Below are 18,421 nucleotides of genomic sequence, written 5' to 3'. Positions count from 1 at the left end.
CACTATCTGATTGTATTAGCAGAGCGCTGTGCTAATAAACAGAGTGGTCTTGACAAAATTGTGAGTCCTGATTCTAACTTTGACAATTATTAGCGGTAAATATGCCCAATGGCCTGTGATGGGACACTATATAGGGTGGGATCTGAGTTACTACAGAGAATTCTTTCCTGGATGTCTGGCAGGTGAGTCTTGCCCACATGCTCAGGGTTTAGCTGATGGCCATATTTGGGGTTGGGAAGGAATTTTCCTCCAGGGCAGATTGGCAGAGGCCCTGGGGGTTTTTCGCCTTCCTCTGCAGCGTGGGGCACAGGTCACTTGCTGGAAGATTCTCTGCACCTGAAGTCTTTAAACCATGATTTGAGGACTTCAATGGCTCAGACACAGGTTTGATACAGGAGTGAGTGGGTGAGATTCTGTGGCCTGCGTTCTGCAGGAGGTCAGACTAGATGATCATAATGGTCCCTTCTGACCTTAAAGTCTATGATTCTACTGAAAGCCCAATAGGGGAAAGTGAGGCCTAGACGTAATTGTGACGCTGCACCAGGCTGCCATGGGGTGCTCCAGGGGCAAGGGGACCCCTGTTACAGGGCAGTGTAAGCATATGAATATACATTTGTGGCCAAGAGAACGAAGCAACACAACAGGAAGGGGGAAGGTTACCCACACTTTGAGCCTGGGCCTCAAGCTTCTCTTCCCAGAAAACAGGATCCTGGAAGTACTTGAGTCTGCCCTCAGCTGCAGGAGGTGCATGTGTGTATATGACATGCCTCTCCACCCAAGCAGGAAGTACATGGAGTTACCCAGCATTCCTTGCACAACAAACCCAGGCTCTACATAGGTCAGACTGTAAAAGGAGAGGTGGGGGGGGGGCTGAAAATTGAGGTGCCCCCCCATTGCGATTCTCATTGGACAGGGGGCTCCAATCTGGAATGGGTGTTTTGGGCACAAGCCTTCTGCCCTTCTTCTGATTCCCACCAGACGTTCAAACACGATGGGCCTGACACTCCATCCACCCTATAGAACACAACTTCACCAACCAGCAACAGAAAAAGCCACCCCATATAGTCCTTCCCGGGCTGGGCAATGACTGCCCCAAGCTCCTGACCCGCGTGCCCCCAGAATGGCCCCTCACCTTCGTCCTGAGGTAGGCGGAGCCACGCTCACAGCGGATCCCTCCTGTACAGTACATCAATACGCGCTTGTTTTTAAAAAGCTCGAGATTGTCGTCTACGTAGCTGGGGAAGTAGCTGAACTTCCTGATGTCTGGAGCCAGGCAGCCCTGGAAATGACCCTGTAACAAGAAGAGACGGCTGTGTGATCGACAGCGCTGGAGAAAGGGGGAGAGAACCCTCCAGGTCACTGCAGCTACTTTGGCTCCTCTAAGGGTATTTAGGCACCTAACTTCCACTGATTTCAATGGGAATTAGTTAAGCGCCTAAATACCTTTGTGCCTCACAGCATCTGGAATCTGGTCTTATAGCCAAGACATCCTACCCTGTCACCCCAGTGTGAAGGGATCTACCGAGGCTCCTCTCTGCGGCTGGAGGATGGGGACTTGGTCAGGATGTCTCTCTGCTGCACTATGGCCAAGGCAGGGTGGACTTTGGCTGGCTCAGCTAGATTTCAATGGCTTTTCTCTGTTGTTAAAGCTTTGGCGTCCCCCGTCTGTTTCACGTCAGACTACACATGCTGCAGGACAGTGTGCTGTGCGCTGCGCTGTAGGACCACCCCTCAGCATGGCCCTGAGAAGCCAGGCAGGTCCTTTGCTGCTTGGGGCGATGTACCATTCGTGAACTGGCACCAGGAGAGAGCTGCAAGGTAGTATGGCAATCCCTTCCCCTCAGTCACATCACCCACACATGCGGACAGGGTGAAATGATCCCCCCACCCACCACCACCACCTCGCAGGGAGCAAATGCACAGCACTTACTATTTTACTTTCATAAAAGTTCCTGCAGTCCAGTAAAATGGTGTCGCTTTGTGCTTGAGGAGCCTGAGATAAATATTTTTCTACTTCTTTATGAAATTCCTCAGGGGATAAATGGATTCCTAGAAATAAAACACCACATCGAAAGAAGCTCTGAAAAGCTGAGCTGATTTAAATGCTGACCAGCTGAGCAATTCCGCTTGGCCTCCCCCTAACCCAGCAGTGACCCATGTGTATGACAAGCTTCTCTGGGAAGTGAGCGCTACTGAAATGTCAGCTGGTCTCAGCCCAAACGTACTGGGCACATTTCTCTGTGACATCACTCCACAGGCTCAGTGAATGAACAAATGCATCACAGCAGGAGTCAAGGGCAAAAAGGATGCCAAGCTGTCATCTGTCTTAGAGTGGGCTGGGTGGAACAGCAGTGCTGATCCTCTGCTGCCTTGCCCGGTCATTTACACCCCTCGTGTGCAAAACACTGGCCTGCTGACTGGTGGCCTTTTACACTCACTCCACCGAGGGTAAATGGTGACACAAGGTGCAGGGCTGGGGAGGATCAGGCCCTGAATGGTCTGGGCCAGCAGGGTCTGAACAAAGGACGCAGAAAGGTATCCCCACCTGCCGCCTCTACACTAATGAGCCTGACCTAGAGGAGGTATCAAGAAGTGGCTCACGCAGAGCCAAGCTGCTCTATTATGTCAATGTAAGCCCAGACGAACTCCACTGCTCTCCACAGCATCTCCGAGCAACAGCACCCTTGGGGGTCATTTGTCTTTGTAGAGGGCCCCGTCACATCTAAGGGAACAGGCTGGCTCGCCTGCCCGATGGCGCCAAAGATTGGATAACAATGCCATGTTTACAGAAAGCTACCCTGGGGGGCAGCACACGTGCTCATGAAAGGTGTTGCATTGTCAGCCTTGGAGAATGAAGCAGATCAGGCTGGCTCAGCAATCAGTGGCTTGGCTTAGTGAGCAGCTCTGTAGCTTCATTTGTAATGTAAATGTTTATGGTCATTCAAGTCTACCGACTACTGGGGCCATTGTCCGCAGGCAGCACCTTATGCTTTTCGGACATGTCGCAAGAATGCCACGAACACCATTCTCCGGGTGGCTTGTAACATCCGGGATAAAATTCCACCAACCGAGGGGTGGAGGCGGCCCAGAGGCAGACCCCCATTACATGGGTTGGCAGCTGGTATCAAGCAGAGTGCCCCAAGGGTCAGCCCTGGGGCCGATTTTCTTCATTGATGATCTGGAGGATGGCGTGGATTGCACCCTCAGCAAGTTTGCAGATGACACTAAACTGGGAGGAGTGGTAGATACGCTGGAGGGTAGGGACAGGATACAGAGGGACCTAGACAAATTAGAGGATTGGGCCAAAAGAAATCTAATGAGGTTCAACAAGGACAAGTGCAGAGTCCTGCACTTAGGAAGAAAGAATCCCATGCACTGCTACAGACTAGGGACCGAGTGGCTAGGCAGCAGTTCTGCAGAAAAGGACCTAGGGGTTACAGTGGACAAGAAGCTGGATACAAGTCAACAGTATGCCCTTGTTGCCAAGAAGGCTAACGGCATTTTGGGCTGTATAAGTAGGGGCATTGCTAGCAGATTGAGGGACATTATCATTCCCCTCTATTTGACATTGGTGAGGCCTCATCTGGAGTACTGTGACGTCTCAGCCAGGTGTCAATGAAATCAAATGGACCATCATCTGGGAAAGCAGCCATTTTGGGGCAGGAAAAAGGGTGTGAGCAAGAAATTTACATCTTGGAAAAGAAACAGCTGGACGTTCCCATCCCTACAGACTTCCTGTCTCCTGAACCCCAGCTGGAGAGGATTCTCCAAGAAAAGGAAGGGATAAGAATGGAGGACAGATGCCCTCAAAGAGGTCTCCCTTCATCTCTAGTCATGGCATTGACAACACTTGAAGGATGAAGGAAGCATCACTGGACTGGGGAGAGATCCTGGCTGAGAGGAATTCAGCCAGCAAGGCTGGTATAACAGGTGAGGAGAGAGACTTTTGCTTTGAATTCACTTAGCTTGTTAAGTTGGGTGTTAGTTTGTGTTTTACCTTTTATTTCCTTATAATCAATTTTGACTTTCACGCCTCATTACTTGTAATTGCTTAACACCTCTCTTTCTGTCGTTAATACATTTGTTTTACTGTTTCATCTAAACCAGTGTGCTTGGATTGAAGTGCTTGGGAAACTCCATGTGAGGTAACAGGATTTGTGCAAATCATTTTCTATTAATAAAATGATGGACTTTATATGAGCTTGTGTTGTGCAGGAGGGAGCTGGGCAGTACAAGATGCACATTTCTGGGGGAAAGTCTGGGACTGGGAGTTTTCTGCTGTTGCCCTGCAGTACAATCCAAGAGTGGCTGGCCATGGGACTCATACAGTATAGCTGGGAGTAATTTACATGCTGGAGGCTGTGTGTGGGCAGACCAGGAGTAGTTGTTGTTGTTCTCTCAGCCAGCCAGGTTGGAGAACTGAGGATGCAGTTTAACAGTCCAGATTGTACCCTGGGTAATGTCACACAGGGGCCTCGGCTAGAAGATCCCAGTGCAGGAGTGGGGCCATAATTTGCACTAATCAGCTTGTGGTAAAGACAGCACAAAATAGAAGATCATATTGATACGTGAAGTCTACAGCAGTATCACAGCAGAACTCACAGTTAGGGCCTGATCCTGCTCCACTGAAATCAATGGGAGCTTTGCCATTAGCTTCACCCAGAGCCAGACTAGAGCCTTATGTCCCAGTTTAACAAAGCACTTAAGCACATGCTTAAAGCTAAGCACAGGCTTAAGTGCTTTGTTGAAGTGGGATGTTAGGATCTGTTCCAAAACCTAACACCAATTGAGGGTCTCCCATTAACCCCAGTGGGCTTTGGATTAGGCCCTTCATGTACAGCAGGGGTCAGCAATCTTTCAGAAGTTGTGTGCTGAGTCTTCACTTATTCACTTTAATTTAAGGTTTCGTGTGCCAGTAATACATTTTAACGTTTTTTAGAAAGTCTCTCTCTATAAGTCTATATTATATAACTAAACTATTGTTGTATGTAAAGTAAACAAGGTTTTCAAAATGTTTAAGAAACTTAATTTAAAATTAAATTAAAATGCTGATCTTACGCCGCCGGCCCACTCAGCCCGCTGCCGGTCTGGGGTTCCGTTCACCCAGTTTGGCAGCGGGCTGAGCGGAGCTTGCGGGACCCCGGCTGGCAAGGGGCCAGCAGCCAGGACCCAAGACCGGCAGCGGGCTGAGTGGGGCCGACAGCTGGGACCCCAGACCGGGGGTGCAGGTGGGAATGTGGGGGGGGGTGCAGGAGTCCCGTTTGGTGCTCAGGGTGGGGGTGAGGATGTGGGGTGTGCAAAAGTCAGGGCATGGAGTGGGTGGGGGCTGGGTATGTGTGGGGGGTGCAGGAGTCAAAATGAGGGTGCTGGGTCAGGGCAGAGGGCTGGGTGTGTGTGAGAGGGGGGGCAGGGGTCAGGGCAGAAGGCTGTGTGTGTGTGTGTGACGGGGTTCAGGGGTCAGGGCAGAGGGCTGGGTGTGTGGGGTGTTCAGGGGGTCAGGGCAGAGGGCTAGAGGGGATATGCCCCGTCCCCACCTCTTCTCCCAGGGACCCGTGCCCACCTCTTCTCTGCCTCCTCCTCAGAGAAACGAGCATGCTGTGGCTCCGCTCCCCCTCCCCCTCGCAAAGGCGATCAGCTGATTGGCGGCAGGGAGAGGGAGTGCGAGTGGGAGGGGCAGGGAAGCACCACACTGGAGGAAGAAGCGGGGGAGGGGGAAGCTTTTCTGCCGGCAAGACCAAGCTTCTGCTTCCTGCCCCCACAGGAGAGAACGGTGGGCGGGGGGGCTGAGTGGGGCCGGGACCCCGGCAGGGTGCCATTAATAATCAGCTTGCGTGCCGTCTTTGGCCCGTGTGCCACAGGTTGCCGACCCCTGATGTAGAGTTTGGATCTGAGGAATTAACAGGCTATCTGCAGTAATTATTGGCTCTTTGTGAAATATCAAATGCAGCAGCAATACTTACACCGCAAGCTCTACTAGGCTTACAGTATTTGTGCTGTAAAGGCAATTTCACAGCTGTATGAAATATCCACATCTCATGCATATTTAAAGCAATTATAAATATTTCTTGTGCTCAAAAACTCCTCCAAATCATTGCATTATTAATTATATATAGTTTCTCCTTACATCCTCTCTTACCCAGGATGACTTTTCAAGTGTTATGTGGTTCATTCTCAAAACTATGGGCAAGACTCAATGACCTTAACTACTACTAATCTGGTGGAATGAAATGGATAGCTTAATCTTGAGCTGTCAAAGCAGCTAAATATTGTGCAAATCAATGACCTGATCCAGCAGTTTCCCTATGAAGGGAACCCCCACTGCAGGCACAGCAGCTTCCCTGGACGTTTTCTAACAATGCTATCTATGCTTTTGTCATATCCTGGTTACTGTGCAAAGATGGTGTTCTGGTGACAGTACATTACTCTATCATTTGCCTTACAGTTCAGTTCCAATCTCTGTTATCAACAAGTTATTATTGGTCATAAAATTAATGTACCGGTTTCTTTGTAGGAGACTTTGTTTGGATTGATGCCCATGGGTACAATCTCTTCAAATACGCCAACTCGAAGGTCTGGGAAACAGTGAGCTCCTCCAGAACTGCTCTGGGAAATTAAAAATGAGGTCATGCCACCACATTAAAGACACACCAACAGATGAACAGATCCCTTGCTGAAACTCCACTGTATTTCGAGTTTCTAAATTCATGTGAGATGTCAATATAAGCAAGTCGCTTTGGGGGATTGGATGGCATGGGGGATTGGTGATGGCTTCTCCCCTTTCATGGTTGCCTCTCTGAATCCACCAGAGAGTGGTGGTGGTTCCAGTCCAGTTCCCAGTGGACAGTTATTCAAATCACTTTAAAAAAGTCAACTGGCCACTAATGGAGAGATGCCAAGGGCTGAGTGGGCCAGGGACACGGAGCCAGCCACACTCTGCTAGCAGTGGTTCCTCTTGGGCAGGAACAAGACCTGTTAGCAGGCAGTATGGGGAGGCCTGCCCTGCCACTGAATGTGGGAAGTCTATTTTGCTGATTAAAGAAAGGTTTTGTTATCTGGGGCTGGCAAGCTGGGACCATTCACCAACGCTAAATTCACGTCAAATTTAAAAGAATAAATAAAATTCCCTTCTGATCTCTGGCTCTGCTGGTGTCTGTGTGGTTCACTGCGATCTCCAGTCAGAATGATCCCTGACACAGAACACCGTTTGTCCTGGTGTGACTGTATGTAATGGCAATCTGCAGTGATCCATGAGGCTCACTGGACCCTAGTGTAATGCATGAGGGACTAGCCAGATTCAGGGTTTTACTAACAGCAACGTGTATGCAGGAGGAGCTCTGTGTGGGCAGGTGTGAGAACATGCCAATTGCACATGCTGGTGTTTGAGCTGGGAGAATGTGATGCAGGAGTGCACATGTGCAACTTCGCACATACACAGGTGAAGGCTTTGCTGGGGCCCTAATGAAAAAAAGATTAAATCAGCACTAGAATTGTATAAAGGATTTTTAGTTTCATGATGCTCAATGATTCCATCTGATTGTCTTATTTACAACATACAAAAGTTCTCTCACTGGAGACAAAACTATTCACAGGACAGAAAATAATAATGAAACAAAACCATTTATCCCCAAATAAACTGTTCCTTGGGCCAATACTGCAGGAGCTGAATTCCTTGGGTTCAATGTGGATTTTTAGTGCAGTAACATTTATTTCTAAAAGAAATTCTGAGGATGAAAACAAACATTTGAGTAAATAATAACTGTATGTGGGTCCCTTTCTCTTACCTTGAAATCCTCTCTGCACAAAATCGTTTTGAACAGAGGGTGGGAAAGCATTGCCTCTATATAAAGACTGGTAGCTACTTTGCTTCCACCAACTGTCCCATTAATGCCTTCTGAAGCAATGCGCACCTAGAAGCCAGAAAGGAAAGCTAGATTAAGATCTAGTCATAATGCAAACCAATCAAAATGAAATTAATGAACCAGGACCAGCTGGGAATGAGAGGAGAGTTGTAGAAAAGTGTTCAGGAAAAGAGAAAAAGTGGGGGCGGGGGGAAACTATAGTGATCCTGAATGAGAGAGGAGAAGTGCAGCAAAAGAAACTGCAAGAGGAAGGAATTGTTCTATGCTCTGTACTCATAAAAAGGATAATGAGGAAGTCAGAAAACCTTGTGCAGGAGCAGAAAAAACAATTACAAGGAAGGGGCAAATTCTGCAGTAATTAGTCAGACAGAACCTCCAATGGGAGTTTTAACCGAGTGAGGACTGTGTCCCAATAAAGCAGGTAGAAAGAAAGGGTGAAAGTGCCTGTGTTACAATGAAATCTCTCCAACTCAGATGCATTATAGCTAGACCAATAGAGAATTTTTTTTTGAAGTGAAGACAATCTCAGAACGGATGGAAGCAAATTTTGACTAAATCAAGAGCGAGAGGAAAAGTATGCAGTTGACAAGGGCAAATGTAACGCCTGTCTTTGAGAAAGAAGGACTGAGAAACTACCAAGTAAAATATATGAGCAAAGAAGGGGAAATGAATGTCTCAGGGCATTTCACTGTGGTATCTAGGAGCTGCATAAAAAAAACCAGCGAGAATATAAAGGTGCTTTTTCTCTTTCCTCTTGGATAGAGGAGCATGACTTTGTCTATGAAGGGCTTTGGGGTTTATTCGGTTTTAAACACCATCAGATCTGGGAAGCATTTCATAGGCCAGACATAGGCTGGTTTGTGAGCTCAGAATACTGTGCTGTTCTGGTCCCCAACCCCTAAGGATACAGAAAAGCTAAAGAAAATACAAAGAGGGGCAACAAAATTATGCACAGAGTGGGGATGAGAGACAGAATGACAGACTGAGATAAAAGGACATACAGTAGAATCTCAGCTACAAACACCTCGGGAATGGTAACTCTGAACAAAACGTTACGGTTGTTCTTTCAAAAGTTTACAACTGAACATTGGCTTAATACAGCTTTGAAACTTTACTATGCAGAAGAAAAGTGCTGCTTTTAGCCATCTTACTTTAAATGAAACAAGCACAGAAACAGTTTCCTTACCTTGTCAAATCTTTTTTTAGCTTTCCCTTTATTTATATTTTTTTTGGTAGTTTACATTTAACAAAGTACTGTACTGTATTTGCTTTTTTTTTTTTTGTCTCTGCTGCTGTCTGATTGCGTACTTCTGGTTCCAAATGAGGTGTGTGGTTGGCTGGTCAGTTCATAACTCTGGTGTTCATAACTCTGAGGTTCTACTGTAGTCCATCAAAAAAGTGTCAGGGGTTATGGACCCAGTTCATAAATAATTTCAAGGGAGCTAGACTACAAATGTCTGAAAAGGAACTATTTGTACTCTAGGAAGATAGTAGGACAAGAAGCAAAGATCTGAAGCTAAGGAAGGAAAAGTTTAGGGTAGGCACTGGGGAAAAGACTGAGGGAGCAATGGAGCAGCAGAACAGAGTAGCAAAGCAGGTAGTCAGGGCACCATCACTGCAGATGTTCAGGAAAGGCTGGAGATGTTCATGGTTTTATGTACTGTCGTATAGTGACTAATCCTACACAATGCTGGATGAGCCAAACCCCACCCAGACTTGGAAGGGTTAAATGTGCTGCTGTGAACTAAATCAGTCCCACCTGTTGCACTGGTCGGACGGGAAGGGCTGAAGCGGGGAGAGCCTGCTCAGCTGGGGGAGGAACACAGATGGACGCCCTTCATGTGGCGAGAAAAGCTGGGCTAGGACTGATGGAACCGCCCTGGCACAGGACTATTTGGAAGTACCTGGGACCTAGCAGGGTGTGTCTCACCTGAAGGGGCAGTACAGCGCTTGAGAGCTGAGCGCAGAGGGTGGATGGATGAGTAACTTTAAAGGGGCTGAGAACTCTCCTTTATTTTGTGGTTGTGACTTTGGACTCTGCTAGCCCAGAAGGGGATTGAGCTTTTGTAGTGACCTGGTTGGAGGGCTGAGACACAAACCACCAGAGTGGGCAGGAAACAGTAGTTGAAGAAACTGAGGTAGAGGCCGGCCTGCAGTACCATGCCTCAACATGAGGTGATGGACTGGGGCCCCTAATGTCTGTGAAGTTGTGAGCCACAAAACCATGCCTGACAAACAATCCTCCCCCTTATGCGGCTCTCCATTGTGCAGTTCGATGTAATTCGTTAAACACTCTGCTCTCTCCCTCCATGCAATAGTGCGATTACAGCCTGGCTCTCCTGGGCCACTGTTTCTCGCTAAACAGAGACAAATATGGGGAGGGGAACCAGCCGCTCCTTAAAGACTTACCTTGCCAGTGAGATGAAGGTGCTGGCACAGAGACCTCTGCCAAGCACAGAGCCTCACTGGGTCTTTCACCTCCCGGTAACAGTAATATAACAGCACTTCTCCCACTCCACTGCCACAAGCGGGAGAACAAATAGGAAGAGTATTTTAGATTCAGCAGCACACAAGACTATGCAGTTAATACTGTTATTGGTGACAGACAGGGAATTCATCCTTAGAGAACTGGACAGTTTCCTCCAGGCTGTTGTCAAAAGGTTTTGTGGGGCTATGTTGTTTGTTTTCATTTACTTCAAGAAGTGGAAATAAGTCAGAGATGGTGCAGATCTCTATATCCCTATACTGGCCTTGCCAATGTTGACAAAAAAACTAACTAGCCCTGCATGGCATTTCATTGCCAGTAGCTCATATCTCATTTGCATTTGAGAACCAGATTTCTTTAAACACATGCAACGCGAGGACTTGTATTTTCCAGACATGTCAGAGGCTCCTTGAGGACTAAGGCTGAAGTTTGAAAACTAAACTTAAATTTGAATTAGCCAAGTGCAAAAAACATCCACGTTTTTTAAAGGGCCAATCAGGAGCCAAATTCTGAGGTGGTGTAAGCTGGGCTCTTACACTCAGACAAATGGTATAACCCACACGCTGGAGAGCCAGGAGAGGGTGACAGTAGAGGGTAGTTGCATATTCTCACCCTCTCCTGCTAGCTGCTTTCCTTGAGAGAAGCCTTTTTATGGCCTCTGAGTGTGTGAGTTCCTCCACCCCAGACCTTCTTTGACTCGGTCGGAAAAATACATAGATGGGGCCTGATTCTCCACCGCCTTGCATGGTGTGCAGTCATTTACAGCAGTGTAAAGTGGGGGTGAAATGCTCCCAGATCAGCATGGTGGGGCTTCACACTCCCTTCGCACAGGTCAGAATGGCTGCACAAGGTGAATTTAGTAAGTGGGAATGAGTCCAGGGGGCTCTAGGTTACTAGGGGGTCTAGAGGGATCAGACGAAGGTGGGAAGTTGCATCAACTAAGGCCTTGTCATACACAAAAGTTGCAACAGTTTAATTAAAACTAACTTTAAATGGCTGTAGTTAAACTGGTGCAAACAGTGACATGGATGCCTTTGCATTGGCTCACCCTAGGCTTACAGTGAGAAACACAGTTTTCATATTGTTGAGGCAATTTCTTACCTTGTCAGTTCATCAAAACTAATGTGGCTTGTGTCTGGGAGCCTATCAGAGAGCTCCTGGCTGTTACAGGTGGGACCGCTTAGCCTATCTGCCTCGTCTGCAGAAGCTGGGTTACTTGAGGTGCTGGCTTCAGCAGCCAACTGCTTTAGAATCACACCTGTCTGCTGCCGGATGTCACTGGAATGCTGCGTGGCGACGTGTATGTGAATGCCGGTGAGGTCGTTAAAGGTTTGTCTGCAGCATTTCCACCCCAGTCCCGCTCTGCACATAGCTGGAGGGCAGCTAGCTGTGACATGCACTTCCTTTGCTTTGACAAAGAGGGCAAATGCCTGCAATGCATTACAAACACTGTCAATTAGGCTTTGATTTCTTCCTAGATCCTGTCACACGACTCGAGACTGGATGAAGGACAAATCCCAGCAATGTGGTGCTTTTAAACAGGCTGCCCAGTTACTGGGCACGGTGTTAGGGTAAGTACACACCCTGGGATCCCTCAGCAATGCATTTCTTGTGATGCTGTCGCTCTGCCTTGCCAAGGCTCTTGGTTTCATTAGAAACAGCTGCCACATTAACCAACTGGAGAGTTATTCTCTGGGCCCAGCCTAGGGTACCATATTGGGAAGCTTTGCAGTACTAGGCCCCAAACCACAACAGAAACACAAGCACTTCCTCTTCTTTTGGGAACACTGTTCCAGTGCTGCCACAGCACCCCCATCAGTCCCCACAACCTGCACCTGCAGCCCCCCGACAGAACCCCCACTGCCTGCCTCACGGAAACATGCTGCTGCCCAGGACGCTGTCATGGAACGATATTTCCATGCATTCCAGTGACCTCAGCATTAACACTCCGATTTGTCATATAATCATAGTAAGTGGATACACCAATCAGCAACAACCCGGCAGTTTCCAGCCCCATCGACCCACTGTTGGAGTAATTAAGTCTTATGTTTTAAATATAACCATGCTCTCCTGTTCATGGACAAGCCCCACAAGTACCCTGTGGTTCTTGGGACATCACACATTTGGAGGGCGGGTCCCACCATCTTGCCACATCCCTAGAATGTCCCACATCTTCTGTCCCCACCGACCCCTTGCCTGAGTGCATGCAGCTGCCTACCGCTGAGTCCAGTTAACTCCACTGCCAGGGTGGCTGTGTCTGCCCTCCCTGCTGCCTGGCCCCTGTCTGAGATGTGCACTTCCACCAGCAGCCCCCTGCCTGAGCCCAGGCAGCACGGGAAACACCTGCTTAGTGGGCTCTCCAGCATCACCCAGAGGAGGGCAGGGAGGTGGGATATGGGGCAGACTGAGGGAGGATGGGAAAGGGGAGAACAGTGGCTTGATAGGGGCTTAGACTGCAGAGGAAAGGGAAGGAGAGTGAGATGTCACTTCAGGAGTCACAACCCTCTCTGCCTCCTATTTTGGGGGGCTCTGTCACACACGGCCGTTTGGGAAGATGTGTACATAGATATGTGCATGGCGCCACATACTATGTACATTCAGCAACCCCATGTGTCTGAGTAAGTGTAGCAGATGGTATCAGAAGATAGCCTGCAGTGCATGTCCTTGTGTCTGAGCAGAGCTGAGCCGACCGCTGGGAGCCTTAAATATCCCCCCTGGAGCTTCTAAATCAGGGGTTCTCAAAGTGGGGGCCAGGACTCCTGTTTGGAACCCCCTTTCACGTAGTTGAAAGCAGCTATCAAATCCCCCTCATTCTTCTCTTCTGTAGACTAAACAATCCCAGTTCCCTCTGCCTCTCCTCATAGGTCAAAAACCTCATTCTTCGCTGTGAGCAGGATTACCGAGGCAGTCTCTGCACACTTAGATTTTCAGCACTGTTCGGTTTTACTGTAGCACAGCGATGCAATACATTTGGTTTAGCCTTGGAAATGTAGTGAGCATCCTTGCAGGGCATCTTGAAAATTTCCTTTCACATACAAACACCAGTACAAAAGTGGGGAATAACATTATTAAAATAAAACTATCCCTTTAATATGTCATATTTTTGTCTGATAAGGAGAGTCTTTCCCACCCATGATTGTTGCATGCAACCCAGTTGTTCGGTGTGGCCGGGTGCTGACTCACCGGCGCAGCGCCTCCTGCTGGTGGTCCAGGGAATTAGATCTTTTCCAGCTCCAGAGCACCCTCTTCTGGCTGATGTCTCGCCTGCCGCTGCCTCCCCCCATGTCCCTCCCAGACTCTTTGCCCAGGGGTTCTGCCCACCACATTACCCCCTCACACTGGGTCTCCCCTCCCAGGGGAACCCCCAACCCCCTATACCCACCTAGCCTCAGTGGCTACTGCCCATCTCCATCTCGCCCCCGCTCCCTGGGGCAGACGCAGTCTGTAAACTCCTCACCATCAGCAAGGGGGGTTGGACCAGCTGCCTCTGCCTATTCCTGGGCTGCCCCTCTGCAGCCCTAGCACCCTTTTGTGGGCCCTTAACTCAGCCTGTAGCCTGGGGCTTTGCTAGGCTGGAGCTCCCCAGCTCCCTCTGCCCTTCCCCAGCACCGCTCCACCCTAGCTCCCCTCCTCAGCTTCCCAGGCAGCCATGTCCTTCTCTCTCTAGAGACAAGAGAGAGACTCTTTCCTTCTGGCCCCCTGCCCTCTTATGAGGGCCAGCTGGGACCTGATTGCACTGGCTACAGCTGGGGCTGCTTCCCAATCAGCCCAGCTTTTCCTCTGCCACAGCCGCTCCTGGGCTGCTTTAAGCCCTTTAACCACCCTGCTACATTAGGATGTAGATATTTAGGCCTGTCTGCAAAGGCCTATCCTTTAAGAATTTAGGTGTATTCGTATTATTTAGCTAGTTATAAAGGTATAAAAGAAAGAATTAAAATCACTGTCTGCTGGTGTAAGAGCCATCTCCTACTGTCTGAGGCCTGGTTCTTAAGCTACGGCCTGTGGCTAAGCAGCAGAGACAGCCATAAGCCGGGAAGCCAATGGTCACGCCCTCACCCGTCACACTGAATTAAGGCAGTTTTGGGCTGTTCAAAAGGTGACTCAATCTATCACCTCCAGAGAAAGGGAAGAGCCTAGAAGATTTAAAGAAAACTCAGGGCATGGCTACACTTGCAGACGTAGAGCGCTTTGAGTTAAACCCGCCTTCGTAGCATGCAGCAGGGAAAGTGCTGCAGTCTGTCCACACTGACAGCTGACAGTGCACTGGCATGGCCACATTAGCAGCTCTTGCAACGGCCACAGAGAGCAGTGCATTGTGGTAGCTATCCCAGCATGCAAGTGGCTGCAACGTGCTGTTCAAAGGGGGGTGGGTTGGGTGGAGTGTGACAGAGAGTGTGTTGTGTGTATGTGGGTGGAGAGAGAGTGGGTTTTTGGGGTGCTGAGAGCATGTCAGCATGTTGTCTGTAAGTTCAGACAGCAGCAGATCCCCCCTACCCCCCACCTCTCTCTTTCACGCAGCATTCCACAGTAATGGTTGCTTTGTCTCGGAGCAGATAAGCAGCCGGCTGTCAAACTGAGCTTTCAAAGGGCATATCCAAAACAATGCCAAGAGTGGCCACTTGACTTAAGGGGATTATGGGACGTTTTCGGAGGCCGATCAGAGCGCAGTAATGCAACACCTCGTTCACACTGACGCTGGGGCGCTCCAGTGGGGGCGCAGCAAACGTTATTCCACTCGCCGAGGTGGAGTACCAGCAGCACTCTAGCCACAGAGTCAGAGCACTCTACATGCCTTGCCAGTGTGGACAGGTAGTGAGCTAGTGCGCCCCGGGGCTCCTTTAATGCGCTGTAACTCGCAAGTGTAGCCAAGCCCTCAGTTTGATAGCATCCTGTCTGGCAAGAACTCACTTATCAATAGCTGGGATGTGAAATCCTCATTTCTTTGTTGTTCTATCACTGTAATCCCCATTTCCCTATTGTTTGTCTGTATAATCTTTGTCTGGTTCTGTGATTGTTTCTGTCTGCTGTATAATTAATTTTGCTGGGTGTAAACTAATTAAGGTGGTGGGATATAATTAATTAGATAATCATGTTACAATATGTTAGGATTAGTTAAATTTCAGTAAAATGATTGGTTAAGGTATAGCTGATCAGAACTCAAGTTTTACTACATAGTCTGCAGTCAATCAGGAAGTAAGGGGTGGGTTGGAAATTGGAATCATGTTTTGCTAAGGGGGGGGAATGGGAACAGGGACATAGGCAAGGCTCTGTGGTGTCAGAGCTGGGAAGGGGGACACTGAGGAAGGAAGCTGGAATCATGCTTGCTGGAAGTTCACCCCAATAAACATTGAATTGTTTGCACCTTCAGACTTCGGGTATTGTTGCTCTCTGTTCATCCGAGAAGGACCAGGGAAGTGAGAGGATGAAGGAATAAGCCCTCTAACACCAGTGATTTGTCAGTGTATTTGACAGTACTCGGTGTAACAGTCTGTTTCACTATAATCAGTTGCTATTGTTGTTTAGTCCAGAGAGGCAGAATCACTGTATGTAAAGTGCGTTTCACTGTTGCACCAGAGGACACCTGACCACAGTGAATGTGTGAGTCTTTCATATAACAACATTAAAATGGGAATTTTTTTTTAAATAAGAAAATATTGCTCCACACCTGCAAAAATTGGCAGGAGGAAGAGGCAGATTTCGGATTGGAAACTTTTAATCAATTTTTTTCTTTAAACTGACTAGATTTCAAGTCGAGAATGTCTCTTTAAACATTGGTTTCTCTGTGTTTGAATTCTATGTTTCAGATTCACCTTTTCATTTATCCAACAGCAGCAAACCATTGACAATACTTTAATGCACTAACATCCTCTCTTAGGCCCAATTCCACAAACAGCTTAAGCATAGCTAAACTTTAAGCAAGTGTTTAAAATCCCTACCTATTCAGCAAAGCACTTAAATTTAAGCACATACTTAAGTGCTTTGTTGAATCAGGTCATTACATCCCCATTTGCCTTAAAGCAGTGGTTCTCAACCAGGGGTATGCGTAACTCTGGGAATACGCAGAGGTCTTCCCGGAGATACAACAACTCATCCAGATATTTGCCTAGTTTTACAACAGGCTACATAAAAAGCACTAGCAAAGTCAGTAGAAACTAAAATTTCATACAATGACATGTTTATGCTGCTCGATATGCTATACACTGAAATGTAAGTACAATATTTATATCCCAATTTATTTATTTTATAATTCTATGGTAACAATGAGAATGTAAGCCATTTGTCAGTAATAGCGTGCTGTGATACTTTTGTATTTTTATGTCTGATTTTGTAAGCCAGTAGTTTTTAAGTGAGGTGAAACTTGGGGGTACACAAGACAAATCATACTCCTGTCAGGGGTACAGTAATCTGGAAAGGTTGAGATCCACTGCTTTAAAGGTAGTAATTGCAGACTCCTTTCATTTAAATATGATACTAATGGAGCCAAATTATTTTTAACTTATTACTATAACAAGAATTAAGGGTGTAGCAGGAATGAGATAGGAACTCTGTAAAGCAAGTTCTTATAAAATAACAAAGAAATTGTGCAATTGCATAATCTGCATTATGAACATACGCAATGAAGTACTATACTAAAATGTACCTTCTTCTTTGCAAATGCATACTTCTTTCTGACACTGGTATCTGATTCCGCTTTGAGATTGCTTTTGGCTGTCAAAGGAAGAGGATCTTTCAAGTCCAGATCTGGAAATCTTAAAATACTGCACTCCACTTCATCTCCTCCATCCAGCAGCACAGAAGAAGATATCATTGCTGTGTCACTGCAGTTAGGCATAAATCCTGTTCTGTGATCTAGGGAAGATGCAGGCAAAACAGATTTGTCTATATTCTGATCAAACATACACAGCAAATAACGTATTATCAATACTATACATTCAAAACAATAAAAGCACACTGCTGACATACATTGCTAAAGGCAGTCTTTGTCTTCGCAGCCTTTGTCACTGCCCTACAACAGCAAAAAAGTCAGCCAGCAGCAAGCCTTAACCTTTTAAGAATTTAAGACCATAAAAACAGTGTTCACAGAAGTTACCAGATAGCTGTCTGGAGATCTTTATGCCAGGCTTTCAGAGACAGAAATTTTCAACTAAGCTCAGAACAGTAAGTCCCCATGATCTCTTCCTATCTCACAAGTTTTGCTGGATAGGGGTATACCGAAATAATCATGGTTTCAAAAACCCTGACCAGTTCATTGGAAAGTGTGACTGATCCGTATGCTAAATACTGCATAGCAGGCTATGGATTTTGTGGCTCCCTCTTCTCTCTGCCTTCTCTGGAAGGTAAATGGTTCTGCTCTCTCTCTACTGGAGGAAGCATGTCTCATCTCACACCTCCTTCCTGGAAACACTTCACCTCAGGGACAATTCACAATTCACAACCTTTTTACAATAACTATACTGACAAAATAACAGTTATGGACTGCTCATCTTGATGGTGTTACTATTCGTACAAGTAAACCAGAACTATGTAAGGTTTCAGAGTAGCAGCCGTGTTAGTCTGTATCCGCAAAAAGAAGAACAGGAGGACTTGTGGCACCTTAGAGACTAACAAGTTTATTAGAGCATAAGCTTTCGTGGACTATAGCCCACTTCTTCGGATGCATATAGAATGGAACATATATTGAGGAGATATATATACACACATACAGAGAGCATAAACAGGTGGGAGTTGTCTTACCAACTCTGAGAGGCCAATTAATTAAGAGAAAAAAACTTTTGAAGTGATAATCAAGCTAGCCCAGCACAGACAGACAGTTAGATAACAAGTGTGAGAATACTTACAAGGGGAGATAGATTTCAATGTTTGTAATGGCCCAACCATTCCCAGTCCTTATTCAAACCGGAGTTGATTGTGTCTAGTTTGCATATCAATTCTAGCTCAGCAGTTTCTCGTTGGAGTCTGTTTTTGAAGTTTTTCTGTTGTAATATAGCCACCCGCAGGTCTGTCACTGAATGACCAGACAGGTTAAAGTGTTCTCCCACTGGTTTTTGAGTATTTTGATTCCTGATGTCAGATTTGT

At 47.2% G+C, this 18,421-nt stretch overlaps 1 protein-coding gene across 6 annotated transcripts in view; it reads right to left on the bottom strand.

Annotated features, from left to right (window-relative positions):
* The window catches only part of TSTD2 (thiosulfate sulfurtransferase like domain containing 2), a 58,469-nt gene extending 40,746 nt beyond the window's left edge, over window positions 1–17,723 (bottom strand). For 2 of the 6 annotated variants that reach the window (XM_005283493.4, XM_005283494.4), the window contains exons 1-8: window positions 17,435–17,704; window positions 16,985–17,193; window positions 11,446–11,774; window positions 10,269–10,377; window positions 7,782–7,907; window positions 6,498–6,603; window positions 1,931–2,049; window positions 1,133–1,291 (exon numbers count right to left, since the gene is read on the bottom strand). In XM_005283493.4, the coding sequence (XP_005283550.2) occupies window positions 1,133–1,291; window positions 1,931–2,049; window positions 6,498–6,603; window positions 7,782–7,907; window positions 10,269–10,377; window positions 11,446–11,774; window positions 16,985–17,176 (1,140 nt within the window). In that variant the 5' untranslated portion in view covers window positions 17,177–17,193; window positions 17,435–17,704. Of the gene's footprint in view, window positions 1–1,132; window positions 1,292–1,930; window positions 2,050–6,497; window positions 6,604–7,781; window positions 7,908–10,268; window positions 10,378–11,445; window positions 11,775–13,527; window positions 13,664–16,984; window positions 17,194–17,307 lie in introns of those variants that run through there. The other 4 variants (XM_005283491.4, XM_024108516.3, XM_065549906.1 and 1 more) reach the window with 4 other exon arrangements.
* Between the last annotated feature and the right edge of the window lie 698 nt (window positions 17,724–18,421).

Source organism: Chrysemys picta, chromosome 6 (assembly GCF_011386835.1).
Source record: "Chrysemys picta bellii isolate R12L10 chromosome 6, ASM1138683v2, whole genome shotgun sequence".
Lineage (NCBI taxonomy): Eukaryota > Metazoa > Chordata > Testudines > Emydidae > Chrysemys > Chrysemys picta.
This window is presented reverse-complemented; position numbering and strand designations above follow the sequence as displayed.